The 13,655-nt window shown below is 53.5% G+C and overlaps 1 protein-coding gene across 2 annotated transcripts; it reads left to right on the top strand.

Moving 5' to 3' along the window:
• Positions 1 to 424: 424 nt before the first annotated feature.
• On the top strand, positions 425 to 7,626 carry LOC135406019 (hydrocephalus-inducing protein homolog). 2 transcript variants are annotated; one of them, XM_064640540.1, is made up of 11 exons: positions 425 to 613; positions 1,246 to 1,345; positions 1,875 to 1,974; positions 2,167 to 2,335; positions 2,621 to 2,841; positions 3,874 to 3,928; positions 4,542 to 4,746; positions 5,114 to 5,346; positions 5,929 to 6,080; positions 6,844 to 7,040; positions 7,531 to 7,626. In XM_064640540.1, the coding sequence occupies exons 1-10, from the start codon at positions 461 to 463 to the stop codon at positions 7,016 to 7,018; spliced, it is 1,563 nt and encodes a 520-aa protein (XP_064496610.1). In that variant the 5' UTR covers positions 425 to 460; the 3' UTR covers positions 7,019 to 7,040; positions 7,531 to 7,626. The 2 variants fall into 2 exon arrangements, with proteins under 2 accessions (XP_064496610.1, XP_064496611.1); XM_064640541.1 differs by having other exon boundaries at positions 6,847 to 7,040.
• The last annotated feature ends 6,029 nt before the right edge of the window (positions 7,627 to 13,655 follow it).

The following is a 13,655-nucleotide window of genomic DNA, read 5'->3' on the forward strand; positions in this document are numbered from 1 at the left end:
GTAGGGCAGGCACCGCAGAAGTGCCGTTCCTCCTGCTCACAGAGGGCTCTTTGTATTTCTGTTTGTGGGGACGGGTTCAGAAGCTGAGTGTTTGGGCGTACCCGACTTCTGCTGGCCTCCTGGAAGACAGTCTCGTCTGCTGGATCAAGGACAACCCAGAGCCAGCGGTCTTCCGACTGTGCTGCCAAGGGGTGCAAGTGAAGCTGGGGGTCAGTCCCCAGGAGCTGCATTTCAACAAGCTGCTTCTGCACAGGTCAGTCATCCCACGGCTGAGGGCACTCCAAGGCTCGTGACAAAGAGAAGAGGTTTGACTCTGGTTCCAGAGGCTCAGATGGAGCTGCTTTGAGCCGCATTCAGTGGCCAGGCTGGTGTGACCACCCAGCACTGACGCTGAGTGTCTTCCTGTCTCTGCAGGACTGACACCCAGACCCTGGTCCTAAGAAACGACAGCCCACTGCCCATGGCATGGCATCTCAGTGGGCTGGACGACCTTGGAGATGACTTCTCTGCATCGCAAGGCAGGGGCATCGTTGGGCCCCGCACAGACTTTGAGGTGAAGCTGAATTTCAAGGCCGAGAAGATTGGCATCACAAATAAGATGATCCAACTAGAGGTGAGAGGGGCTTGGGCCTGCCTGGCAGAACAGAGCAGAGCAAGCAGCCGTGTGCTTTTAGGGACAGAGTCAGGGAGAGCTGCACCTGACAGACACGGGGGTGCTGTGGCCCCAAGTTCTGCCTCTGTGCTGGGTTGGCCGGGTGCCCAGGCTCTGCATCCAGAGCCTGTACCACAGCCACCTTGCTGCTGTGCAGGCTTGAAGGCTGTTGTTTGGTTGTACAGACCAGCATTTGCTCTGCACCCTTTCTGGGATTTTGTTCCCTGTGGTTTAGAGGCTGCATTTCAGCAAACATGCGAGGTGATTGACGAGGAGGGCGCTAATTGTCAATGCCACCTGCTCTGGGACACCTCACATTTCTTGTGGTTGTGTTTACAGCCCTGGCCCTCTCAAGGGTGCTTTAGCAGCACCATTCCCTGCTGTGGGAGTGCAGAATTGGGCTGATAAGGTTTCCTACTGCAGCGGAATCCCGCTGGGGCAGCCTGTGAGATGAACAGGTTAAGAAAACTTGGGAGTCCCCAAACACTTGTCAAGCCAGGGAGGCCGTGGGGGAAGCAGCTGGCAGAGACAAGGACTTAGAGGCTGTCTTCCAAAAGAATGGTCTAAGCAGTGTTTGTTTCTTGCTGCCTCAGGTTTCAGATACAGAAAACATCCTGGGCATTGTTCAGGCTGAAACCATCAAAGTCTCTGTGGAGGTCTACGATGTTAATCTGAGCATCAACATGCCTGAAGGTCAGTGGATGCCTCCCAGACAACACAGTCCAGATGCATTTTACTACCTTGGCAGGTGGGCAACCAAAGCCCTTGGGAGGGGATGGCATAGCAGGCAAGGGTGGCACAGATCCATAAAGCACAGACCTTGCAAGCTGCGTGAAGTAAAGCACTGTCAGGGCACCAACAGCCTTGAGTCTCTCCCGTCTGAACTTGGAAATGTGCAGCTTCACGTGCAGATTGCATTTGGTGCTTTGAAACAACAGTCATCTGAACAGGCAGTTGGCTCAGCAGAGCACATAAAGTAGCTGGATTTGTGCTTGGAAGCAAGGAAATGGAAACCAAGCTGCTTGGCTTCTACCCTGCAGATACTGGAGTGAGAAGAGAAAGGGCAGCCAAGTAGCTAGAGAACACTTCTGAGAAGGGACACTTGCTGAAGAGGGTTTTGTGCCATCCAAGAACTCCAACTGTGTAGCTTGTGAGCTGGTGTGCTCTGCAGCAGCTCACAAATATTCACCACTTCTTACCTCGCTCTGCGGGTTTTCTGCAGGTCCAGATGGCAGCTTGGAATTTGGAACCATTAATGTCCTGGATAATAAGAAGCAAGTCCTGAGTCTGCAGAACAAAGGCTTATATGACTTTGAGTACAGGTGAGTCCAGCTGCCTGGTGCTGAGCTTTTCCTCAGGCTCCCAGGCCTGCGTTCTCCCTCTGTCCATGGCTAGAACCTGTTCCCATGCTGCTCCCTTTTCTTTTTTTTCTGGTCCTGTGCAAAGTGCTGGCTGTGCTGGTGGCACCCGTGCTTTCAACTGCAGAGGTCTTCATTCTTTCCCTTTCTCCACAGTTTCAAGCTGACCACTGGAAGTGCCAAGAGGGGTGACTTGGAATCTCCCTTCACTGTCCGGCCGCAGGGGGCTGTGCTGAAAGCCTCCCAGCCACCTGTGAAAGTTGAGGTCCTCTTCCACCCCACGACTGAAGTGTTTCTCGAGAGCAAACCCATCCTGCTCTGCCAGGTGAGCTGCCTGGGCCCGGCTGTGTTAGCACAGTGTGTCTTGGGAGCATAAGCAGGAGAGGTGTCTTGTGCAAAGCAGGCTTTAGCTGGGGCATCCTCTCTCCTACACACACAAACAGAGACTTCCAAAACCATTTGGGAGGCTTCATAAGAGAGCTGGAAATCTGGCTCTGGAAGAGGCCTTTAAAAAGGGAGGGTGAGCTGCTGGAGACCTGGGCTGGGGTCAGGGGACAGAGGTAGAGGCTGGCCTCTGTGCTGTGTTTACCAGCCCCTCCTCTGGTTGCAGGTCATTGATCTCAAATCGGGTCAAGGAGGCGAGACCGTTGCCACCATCCCAGTGAGGGTGTCGGCGAGAGCTGTGTACAGCAAGTACAGCATCGAGCCTGCCTCGCCCATCGACTTCGGTGCCATGGTTAAGGGCACCAAGAAGAGCCAGGTCTTAATTGTGGAGAACAAAGGCGCCCTCAACTTCAAATTCCTCATCCACCAAGCACCTCCACTGCAAAGGTAAGAGAAGACCTGCCCCAGCCGTTCTGTCTGAGGAGGCACCACCACACAGCTGGTTGTGTGACAGGCAGTGATGCCAATTTTATGCCCCCAATAAGGCACGGACGGAGTAACTGCTCAGAGACAAAGTTTGTAGCCTTTAAACAGGAGGTATGTTTTATTCACGGTGCAGGGAAGCAGCCAGGTCTCCCTGGGGAAACTGCTTCGATCCAGCAACTCACAGCTGGTCTTTTTATACAATTTTTGGCAAGTAATTGCATCATACATCATGAATATGCATAATATTCTGACATACATTTTTAATATTCATAACAGGTGGAGTCTAGGCGGAGTTAGAGGTGTGGTCTTCAATTTGGGGAGAATCTGGGAGGGTCGTTCCTGTTCTTCAGCCTCATGAGTCCCCGGCCCTCCTCCCATCACCATCACGAACTTCTGTGAACTTTCCTACTTTGGCTACCTTTCTAGCTTATTTGGCGGAGGTTCCTGATATCTTGGCAAGGATGCCTGGGTTTTAGCTCATCCTCTTTCCTTATCAGCCTTTGTTTTCATTCTATATACCAATTTTAGCCTCTTAGTTCCTTCTGTTTTCCTGAGTACATATGTTTCTGTTCTTTTGTGTCAATGTATCCTGCATTCTTTAATGAGTTATGGCCTCTGCTGTCTCTAAGACTACATTCTTTGTGCTTCTGCTTAAATCTATATTCTGAATATAACTCTCTGCTTTTCGTATGGTTATATAACAATTGCTCTCTAGGCCTTGCCTGGCTTCAGCAGCCAGACCTGGGTTATTGTCCATTTGGATTGCTGGCTTGGAAAGAGGGAGCAAAACAACACCTCAGTATCCCCGTGTGTGGGACAAAGCTGGTGACAGAGCTGCTCTGTCCAGGAGCTGCAGCAATGGGTGCTGCAGGCAGCTCCCCGGGGGCCATCGGGAGCAGGAAGGCTTTCCTGCATGGGGAGGAAGGCCAGCTTTGGCCTCAGACAAAGGCAGGGGAGCTCAGCATGACAGATGTCTCTGCTTTCTCCTCTCAGTTCACAGCAAGAGGAATCTGCCCCCTCGGTCAGGGAAAGAAAACGCTCCACACAGGTGGGTGGCTCCTGCTCCTGCCCAGCGTGTGCTGCTGCAGGGGATGGGGGAGGATGCAGCTGTGCCCAGGCTGGGGGTAGGACAAGGTCTGTGGGATGGAGAGTCCATTATCTGCTCAGTTCCACTGACAGTCCCATGCTCTGGCTCTGACCTGCAGTTGTGGGGTCAAGAGAGGGGAGCAGGTCCTGTGTTTGGTGGCTGCTAGCCAGCACAGATCTGGGAACACCACAGGAGCAAACTGTCCCCATCTGAACTCCCAATCCATAGAGCACTGACAGCTCTGCTTTTTCTTCTTCCCAATCCCCTCCCTCTCTCCCGGCATTTCTCTCAGTCCTTTCTGCTCTCCTGTACCCCTGGAGGTTGAAGGTTCCCAGCTACCACCTTCATTCTTTTCACCCCAACTCCTTTCTCTCTGCCACTCGGGACAGACGTGCAGCTCCTCCTGGCTTGTTCATCTCATCCTGGGGCTGCCTTTGGGCCGTGGAGTCATCCTTCCCTGCCCTGCCACTGGGTGCTTGGGCCCAGCTGGAGGCCAAGGCGTGGCATCCTCCTTGCTGGGGGTGTTCAGGGCACAGCTGTTGGGCATCAGCCTGTCCTGGCGCTCTTTCTGCAGGCTCAGCTCACTGCAGGCGTGTTCATGGTGTCCCCTTGCTCCGGCTCCGTCGGTCCTGGGGGCCAGCAGAAGATCACAGTGGATTGCAGCCCAGGAGCAGAGGGGAAATGTGAGGAGCAGCTATACATTGACATCAGCAACAGAGACCCCAAGGACAATCCCCTCGGCATTCCCTTTACCCTGACTGCCGAGTCCTGCTTCCCAGGTACGTGCTGTCCACAGGTTGCCGTGGGCAGTCCTGCTGCTGATCAGCACCTAAACTTGCTACTTGGATAGAGAGGCACCCTGGTCCTGAAGTCCCACCTTAAAATCCTCAGAGGCTGCAGTCCTTTTCAAGTCCACCAGTGGGGAGAGGCTGGGAGGGATGTGTGGAAGCATAAAAGGAAAGCAGTGCCCTTTAAGACTGAGGTTGACTGAGCTCCATCCTCACTGACTGAGCTCTCTCATCCAAGGCTGGGTTTTGCAGTCACCTGGACAGAAAGGGCTTATCAAGCCTTCTGAGAGGCCAACTGGGTCCAGGTAAATTCAGCAGAGGTTCTCCAGCCTCAGCCCTTCCTCTGGTCTGTCTGCAGCGCTTGTTGAAGACGTCACGTCCATCTTTGAGCAGTACCCGATCCACAGCAACGTCAATCTCCACCAGACGTTACAGTCGGTGCAAGGCAACGGTGTGTTCATCAGAGATGATAACAAATTCATCTTCACCAAAGTTCAGGTTGGGCAACAGGCCACGGCTCGCTTCAAGATCTCCAATGGCAGCAGTGTCCCATGTGACGTTGTGCTCTCCATCAAAGCCTTGCCTGGAGAGGTAAGAACAAGAGGCCAAGGTGAGCGCTGCTCTCTAAAGGCCATGTGAGAGCCTGCCTTGTTCTCCAGAGTCATTGCGTTCTCTGGCCCAGCTGGACCAGTCCAGCTCAGTGCAGGTCGAACTGCAGGGCAGAGCAGCAATGCCAGGGGGGCACTTGCATTGAATTCCACATCTCTCAAGCAAATTTTGGCTCACGCTTCTGGGTCTTTGGTGGGAATCCTTCTGAACATCTCTCGAAAGCACACTCAGAGAGGGGCTGTTACAGACCGATGGGGCAGAGCTCAAAGCAGAGCATTTCCTGGCTTTTCCTTCTCTTGAAAGGCCAGTCCGGGGTTATTTGAGGGGCTTCTGTGCCATCCCAACCTCCCACATGTGCTGGGGTGGCTGCCCAGCCCTCAAAGCAAGCTTTTGCTCGCCTGGGCACTGGTGCAAGGTCAGCATCCCCTGGCATGGAGGGAGCCTGCCCAGGGAAGCATGAAGCAAGACAGGCTGTCTGGGGCTGTTCCCAGGGATGCATCTAGGAATGTACTGGGTCACGTTGAAAGATGTGACACTAACACTGCACTGTGGGTTCCCCCCAAGCCTCACAGCCTCATCAGCAACATCTTCAAATTGGATCCTGTCGAGATGAGCATTCCTGGCTTATCCCACGCCTTTGCTACAGTGACCTTCACTCCAGAACAAAAGGAGGACTACCAGTGCACTTTCACAGCTTCCCTTGTTAGCCCAAAAAGGTAGTGACCCCGTGAAGTACTGGGGGGACCGTTCTGGTAGCTGCCTCTCCTCTTGGTGCCTCTAATGCTTTCAGTGCCCTTAGGCAGAGTACCTGGCATGAGATATCTAGGAGGCATTAAGCATTAGGCAGAGCAGAGCAGGAAAATGAGGAGGATACTTCAGGCTGTGTGAGGGACTCTGAAGAGAGGGCCTCAGGTAGCCAGCTGGAAGTTACTGACAAGTGCAACAGCTGAGCTGGGGCTTTCCAAGGACAAAGGCTCAGATGAAGCAGTTTCTGTGCCAGCAAGTCAAGATTTCCTCCTTATTTCTGTAAAAGGAAGTGATCCTGTGTGGTTTCCAGGCATACATTAAGCTATTTTTTTATCAGGGGAGTGACTGGAGCTCTTATCAAAGAGAAGCCCAGTTCCTCTCCCTGGCACCTGTGTACTGGGGCTCTGACCTGCCCTTCCCCAAGCCTTTCGTGGCTGAACTGGAACAGGGAAGTCAGCTTTCTGCCCTAACAAGCAATTCCTTCTTTAGGATCCTTGGAAATAACCTTTACTGACGGTGGTGTTGATTTGGTTTTCCCTTCTTGCTTTTGTACTGTTCTCATGGTGTGCTTTTGCTTGTTGCATGTCTCCTATCACTGCAGCCAGAGGATTTGCCATGTCTCCTCTGGTGCCTCGTTATTTATCTGCTGTACGGCATGATTCAAATGAGGGAAATTATTTAGAACTGTTATTCTGGAAGGCTCTGGCTGAAATGGTTTCTGTGCCTCTCCAGCAGGTCTGTGAAGATGAAACCCCAACAGCTGACCTTCACTGTCAGTGGAGAGGGGCACGTGCCTCAGGTGACAGTCGAGTGCCCGGGCCTTCGGAGTAAGAGGGGAAACCCCTGTGCTGCGCTTCAGGAGGCTCCTGCTGGGGGATTCACAGACACTCCCCCTGGTCCTTCGTAACAATGGCATCATACCCACAAAGGTAAGGACCTGCTCGGGGAATGCTCTGGGCTGGGAACAAGGGCTTGTCCTGTGGAGGAAAGGTCCCAAAAACTGTGATTTTCTGTCCAGTCTTTCCTTGTCAGTTGAACACAAGACAAGAAAGGTGGTGGGGTGTTTTTCCCCCGTCTCCCAGCTCACATTTTGTTCTCATGTGGGTGTGGGTGACGTCCCAGTTCCATGAGATTGCATTTGATACTGGTTGACTCCATTTTAATTAAACTTAGTTGTGGTTCTGTTACATTCTGCTTGTGACTGACTGTCCTGTTTGGCTCTATGTCAGTTCTATCCATATGCTTCTGAATACCCTTTTTTCCCTGTGTGACTTCACGTAACCTTTGTGCTGGGTGCTGTGTTTGAGGTGGGGAGGTGGTCTGGGTTCCCCGTGCTGGACCAGCGGCCGTACGGGCTCAACCCCCGTGCCAGCCTCTACTTACACCAATGTCATTGTGCTCCGTGTTCCCTTTTCTCAGTTTACAGTTCATATCATGGATGACCAGGGAGTTTTCTTCCTGAAAAGCACGCAGTCCGCACTCCGTGCCTTCCACACTGCAGACATGGAAAAGGACTCCACTGGAAAAGGTAAATTCATTAACTGTGCAGCGTGATCATTCACAGAGGGAAAAGGTGTGCCCTGTTCTTGGCTTGTCTAAGCAGCAGCCACATGTTGGACATAGTTTCTTTCCTTGGTCTCTCTGTCCCCCGAGCTTTTCTTGTGGACTCCTTGCAGGGTTTCCTCCTAGCAAGTTGTAGGAAGTTTTTCTGTTCTTCGAGACACGGTGGGTTGAGCTGTGGGGGACTATCACCACCTCAGTGGACTGGCTGAGGTCTTTGCTGCGTGTGGGAAGGTACCAGCCTGAAGGGAGGCAGCCCTTGAGCACACAAGCCAGCCAGCAGAAGCCAAAACCGCTCTTTGGCTCAGCCTTCTGTATGGCAGGAGCTGGCTGGAAGCAGATGGAATGAGGGCTGGGCGTTAACCTGAGGTTAAGCCGCTTAAGTGGTGATATGTGTGATGGTGGCATAGTCTTGTGAACACAGGAAGAGGGTCTGGAACCACTGGTGGGAGAACCTGTGCTTAGAAGCAACTGATTCCAACCTCTTATTCCTCGTATAGCCCAGGGAAATATTTCCTCTGTACAGCTCTATCACTTAACTCTGATTCCCATTGCCGTGCAGCCAAGAAGCCTTACCTGCTCCTGGAACACGGGCAATCAGCAGAGTTTCATGTGTTTTTCAAACCCACCCTGGCCCAACGTCTGAAAGGGAAGATCCGTGTGCCAGTGTCAGGCAACAGTGAGATCGACATAGAGCTGGTGGGTGAAGGCCACAATGATGGCTTCACCCTTGATAACCTCCCTGGACTAGCAGAAGACAGCCAGGAGAGCAATGCTGAGGGCAATCTGGAGGACGACATCATTGAGGGTAAGAGAGGAGAGGCTGCCAAGGTAGAGCGAGGAAGAGGAAAATGTCTGGTCATGCGTGTCCTCTCTCTAGCCAGGGCTGGGCTGTCACCCACTGGACTTGGGGGCCTGTGAGCTTGCCAGCCATGCACACAGAGCAGTGTGTGCTGTGCTGCTTGTCGCTGGGCACAGGCACAGCCACGGGCTTGGGGACCTCCCAGAGGGAGGGAGGGAGGCTTGGAGGAAGGAAGAGCTGAACATACACGTGTCTCTTAAAGTGAGGGGGGCGGATGGACATCACTGCATGCTGAGGTCTCTTGCTCTTCTTCTTCACAGCTGTCAGAGCGAATCACATAAAGTTTGGGGAGTGTGCAGTCAGGGAGCTCTGCAACAAGACCTTCACAGTCACCAACCGCAGCAAGGAGGAGGTGATGCGGTTTGAGTGGCTGCTGGCAGATGCCCCGTTCCAGTTCTCCCCCAAGGTGAGCTGGGACAGCCCTGCCTTTCTCAGTGGCTCAGGCCCTTTCCTGGTGTTCCTGGGAGCTGGCAGGGAGTCACCACATACCAGTGAGAGCCCGTTCCAGTGCCATGCAGGAGATGCAATCCCTGTCTTTGCTGGGGCAGGGCTGTCAGCCCAGCAGAAAAGGCTCCGCGTTCTGAGAGGTGGCACCTTCTGTTCATATTTTGCTCTGTCAAATCTCACATAAATCCTCACTGAGGTGCTGATTCCCAGCACAGCTGCTCGCCATATCAGTCCCTTTTGCTGTCAGTGCTGCCCTTGCCAGTGATTCCAGTTTGGTCTTGACTCTCTGGTTCTCCCTAGGTGGGACACCTCCAGCCTGGCTGTGCCAAGGATATCAGAGTGACCTTGAAATCCAAGGTCCCGGTCACCATCAAAACGCACTCTGTGAACTGTAAGGTGGCCAAGATCAAATACCAGCTGCCACCAGAGGAGGTTTGCGACTGGGACGACAGAATGGGCACTGAGAAGTGGGAGGATACCACCGAGAGACTCCCGGGAGCCCACTGGCCTTTGAAGCGGAGGGTAAGAAGCACAGCAGCAAAAGCTCACCGAGCTGCTGCAAAAGGACCTGCTGACAGCAGCAGAGCACCAGCGCTGCTGGCAGAGCAGCTCCTGCCTCCCCTGGGCATTGGCTCCAGCCGGGAGGTTCACCAGCAGTGCCTTTTGGGGAGAGGCGGATGCGCAGTGAGCGGGTGGGCTCACACCACAGGGGGAAGCCTTTGGGCAAGAGACCTTTATCCACACGCAAACTGCCGGTCTGTGCCACGAGCCGAGTGTTGCAGCCCGTGTTGAGTGGGAGGTCACGTTTGATTTTATCCCATTTGACAGTCTCTTCATCTGATTTGGTGCCTTGTCACCCACAAGGAGTTAATTCCACTGCATTCTGTCTCTTGTTCCGAAGGGGAGAGCAGCACAAGTGCTCTTGTGCGTACACCAGTGAGCTCTGAGCTCTGCCTACACCGACACCAGAGATTTTGGTTGTGGCCTCTGTATTGTGGGGGATATCTCATTATGGAGCAGCCCAGGCCCTGTGTGATAGTACGCAGGAGTCTGGAGAAGCATCATCTCCAGAAAGTCTTGCTTTTTCTGTCATTATTGCCAAACACACTTATCTTGGTGAAGGTTCTTTCTGAGTTTCTGAATCATTGTGAGTCCTGTAAACCCAACTTCCCCATCAGGGCATCAGCAGTTGGAGACTTTCCCAGTGAGATCATTCACATCCCAAAATGCCCACAGCCAGCTCCTACCCCACATGTGCCATCTGGAGAGCACTTTCTCCTAAGTCAAGAAGGAAAAAGTTCTTTCTAGGACTAGTCAGTCTTGGGCTTCTCCATCCACAGGGCTCCAGCAGGGGAACTTAATCCTAATGTCGAGACCTGCTGGATTTATAGGGGACCAGGGAAAAGGTCAGAGGCTCTCCAGGGTTGAAGCACAGGGACTGACAGCTGACCATAGTCCCCAGGGGTGTATTAATAGCCGTGGTGGTGACTGCTTTGATCAGTGGGTAGAAACCAATGCTGTAGTACACCAGTCCAATTTTGTCATCTTTCCAGGCAAAGAAACCTGAATGTCCTTTCTATGCGGCCAAGTTTGGAGGCCCAAAGGTTTCCCTGCTCAGCCTGGCTTTCTGGGCTCTGCTCAGTGATTCTTCCCTCCTCTGCCTGCAGGTGGTCAAGGCAGTCCCGGAACCACCTCACACCATCGTGGAGAGGAGCAGCCACGAGGTCGAGCTTGTCCTCAGTGCTCAGGTTGACTACGCTGAGTTCAAACTGGACACGGTCGAGGTTCAGCTGAAGCAGACTGAGCTCTTCCAGACAGAGATAAGCACGTGAGTGCTGGGCACCGTGTTGGCCCTTTCCTCCTAAACTTGCAGACTTTGAAATACTTTGTTTGGGCCACCCAGGGCAGCAATTCTGAACGTGGCAGAGTTGCCTGGGGAAGGTGGTACCAGGAGTCCACCAGACAGTGTTACTTTAGTACTTGCTTTTTATTCCTCCTCCTCCTTGTTTTTCAGTTTCCGGATGTCCAATACAGGGAATGTAGCCCTGAAATACTGCTGGGAGGAGAATCTGGAGGAGGAAATACCATCAAAGAGTTCTGGGAGGCCGTTCTCGTCCACTCAGACACGTAAGTGTTTGGCTCTGGGTGGTGCCTGGGCCATTTCAGTTGGTAGCTGAGGGCCTGGGGAGAAGACCCTGCCACTTCACCCCAAAATATTAATTGTTTTTTCATCCCTGTCCACTTCCCAGCTGCAGCTGGAGAGTTTTCTCCTTCCCCCCCGTCTGCCTTTTAGCCCCTCCTGTTCTTGCTCTGCCACTTGTGCTCTGCACAGGAGCTGACCTGGGCTCCAGGGACAGCCATGTGCTGGGTCAGGACTGGGAAGGGGGACATCGGGGCACCTCTTTGGGAAGTCTCTGAGACTGGGAAAAACCAGGGTGGAACAAGTGAGCTGCCCTGCAGCCGCTGTCTGGATGCAGTTCCCCACTCCAGGGCAAATGCAAAGTCACTGTCTAAAACCAAGCCTCCTGCCCCGGCATGGGAGTGTGTGCTGCAGGTGGAGACCCTGCTCCCAGCTGCTCTGTCTCCTGCTGAAAGTACTTGGCCAGAGGCACTCCAAGTGCATCCCAGCTCTCTTCTATCCACCTGCAGCAGGAGGCAGACTTGTTGGAAACAAAGGATTTTGTCTTTGAAAGATGTCTTCTTTCCTCCTGCAGGTGATTTCTTGTCCTCTACTGCTGAGGATCTCTGGGAAAGGAATCGTGCAAGGCTGGTGCAGCAGGCATTGCTGCTCGAGTCAACTCAGCCTTAGCCAAGTCAGCCCCAGCCAAGTCTGCGCCTTTCAAAGCAGCTGTGCCGCTCTTCGAAGGGCCTTAGCTCCTCCCCGGAATTCTCTCCAATTCCTGTCAAGGACCCACCACTGTTCTCCATTGAGCCCCACTGCGGTACCATCCCTGCTGGCCAGAATCAGATTTTCCATGTGAAATTCTTCCCGACGCGTGTGGGGGAATTTAAGGCCGAAATGCTGTGCAGGTAGGAAATGTCCATGTGCTTTCCAATCCATGCTCCTGGTGGGTATCACAGGACGGGCCATTGGGTGCACCCTCCCTGCTCAAGCAGGGTCATCCCAGAGCACATGGCACAGGATTGTGTCCAGAGGGTTCTGGAATACCTGCAGTGAGGGAGACTCCACACCCTCTCTGGACAACCTGTCACCTGCACAGGAAAGAAGTTCTTCCCCATGTTCAGGTGGAACGTGTTTTGCATCAGGTTCTGCCCATTGCCTCTTGTCCTGTTGATGGGCAGCACCAAGCAGAGCCTGCTCCATCCTCTGACACCCTCTCTTCAGTCCCTCTGACTGGGGTGGGTGAGCGTGCAGCCCTGGGGACAGCCAGCCCCAGAGAGGCAGCAGGAACACACAGCATACAGGAGCACAGAGAGATGATCATCTGGCCAAGGCCAGATGTCTGTGGAGATGTCTGTGGATCTGTGTGGAGACAATGGGAAAAGACACTGTATGAAACACTAAGCTCCTGCCCGGCTTCAAAATCTGGAATGGGAGATCCAGAACGGCTGTCAAGGGGCCAGCCAGTCCCTAGCTATGCTTCCTTATGGGGCAAGCACAGCCTCCTTCTCTACCTGGAACCCCGTGTGCTACAGTTGGTCCCCAGGCCCATAACTGGTTGTGATTCTGCCCTTCCACCTCTGCTGCCTCCATGGCAGGCAGTGCAGTTCTGTTTCATTTGCTGCTTGCTGCTTGCCTGGAGAGAGGATGTGACACTGTGCTCTGTGAGGAGACAGGCGAGCGGCTGGCTGGCTGGAAATGTTCATCTGGCTAATACCAGTCCCTTTCTTCCTAGACTTCTTAACCTGAAGCCATCTCAGGAGAGCCCACGGGTGTTTGTGATGGGGAAAGGCTGTTTGCCAAAGGCTGATCTGAAATGCTCTACATCACCGCAAAAAGGTGAAACCCAGAGCAGCAAACCCAAGAAGAAGGTGCAGCGGTCAGCAAAACCAGAGTGACACCATTTGTGTCATGGCTTCTCCTGCTCGTGGTTTCCCAGCCTTCAGCAGAGACCTCCCCAGCTACTCTTCAAGCCCCAACACCCATCTCTACCTCATCTGTGTACTACCTAATAAACTGTGTCTCAACGCACGAGTTTTCTCACTGTTACTCTTCCAGTTCTCTCCCACCTCCCTGGGAGGGGAGTGAGCAGGTGTCTGTGTGGTGCTTGGTTGGGAGCTGGGGCTCAGCCATCTCCAGGAAAGCAGCTGTGATCAGACACCACCCCCATTGCTCCACAGGCTGCTCTGCTCTCTTAGGAATTCCCATTCCTTGGCCTTTGTGTCATGGGTGGGGTAGTGAAGTGTCCCTTTGGTCACACCAGGAACTCTGCACGACTAATGTGGGAGCAGCACTGACTGTACCAAGAACTCCAGTTGCTTGGCTAAAGGCTGGGGTGAGCATCTGCAGCTGCTGCAGAACCAGGCATTCCATCAGCAAATGTGCAGCTGACACCAAGCTGGGGGTGTGTTGATGTGCTGGAAGGCAGGAGGGCTCTGCAGAGGGACCTGGCCAAGCTGGATCCATGGGCTGATTGCAAGGGGATGAGGGTCAAGCAGGCCAAGGGCCGGGTCCTGCCCTTTGGCCACAAGAAGCCCCGTCAGCCCCCCGGGC

This window comes from Pseudopipra pipra, chromosome W (genome assembly GCF_036250125.1).
Source record: "Pseudopipra pipra isolate bDixPip1 chromosome W, bDixPip1.hap1, whole genome shotgun sequence".
NCBI lineage: Eukaryota > Metazoa > Chordata > Aves > Passeriformes > Pipridae > Pseudopipra > Pseudopipra pipra.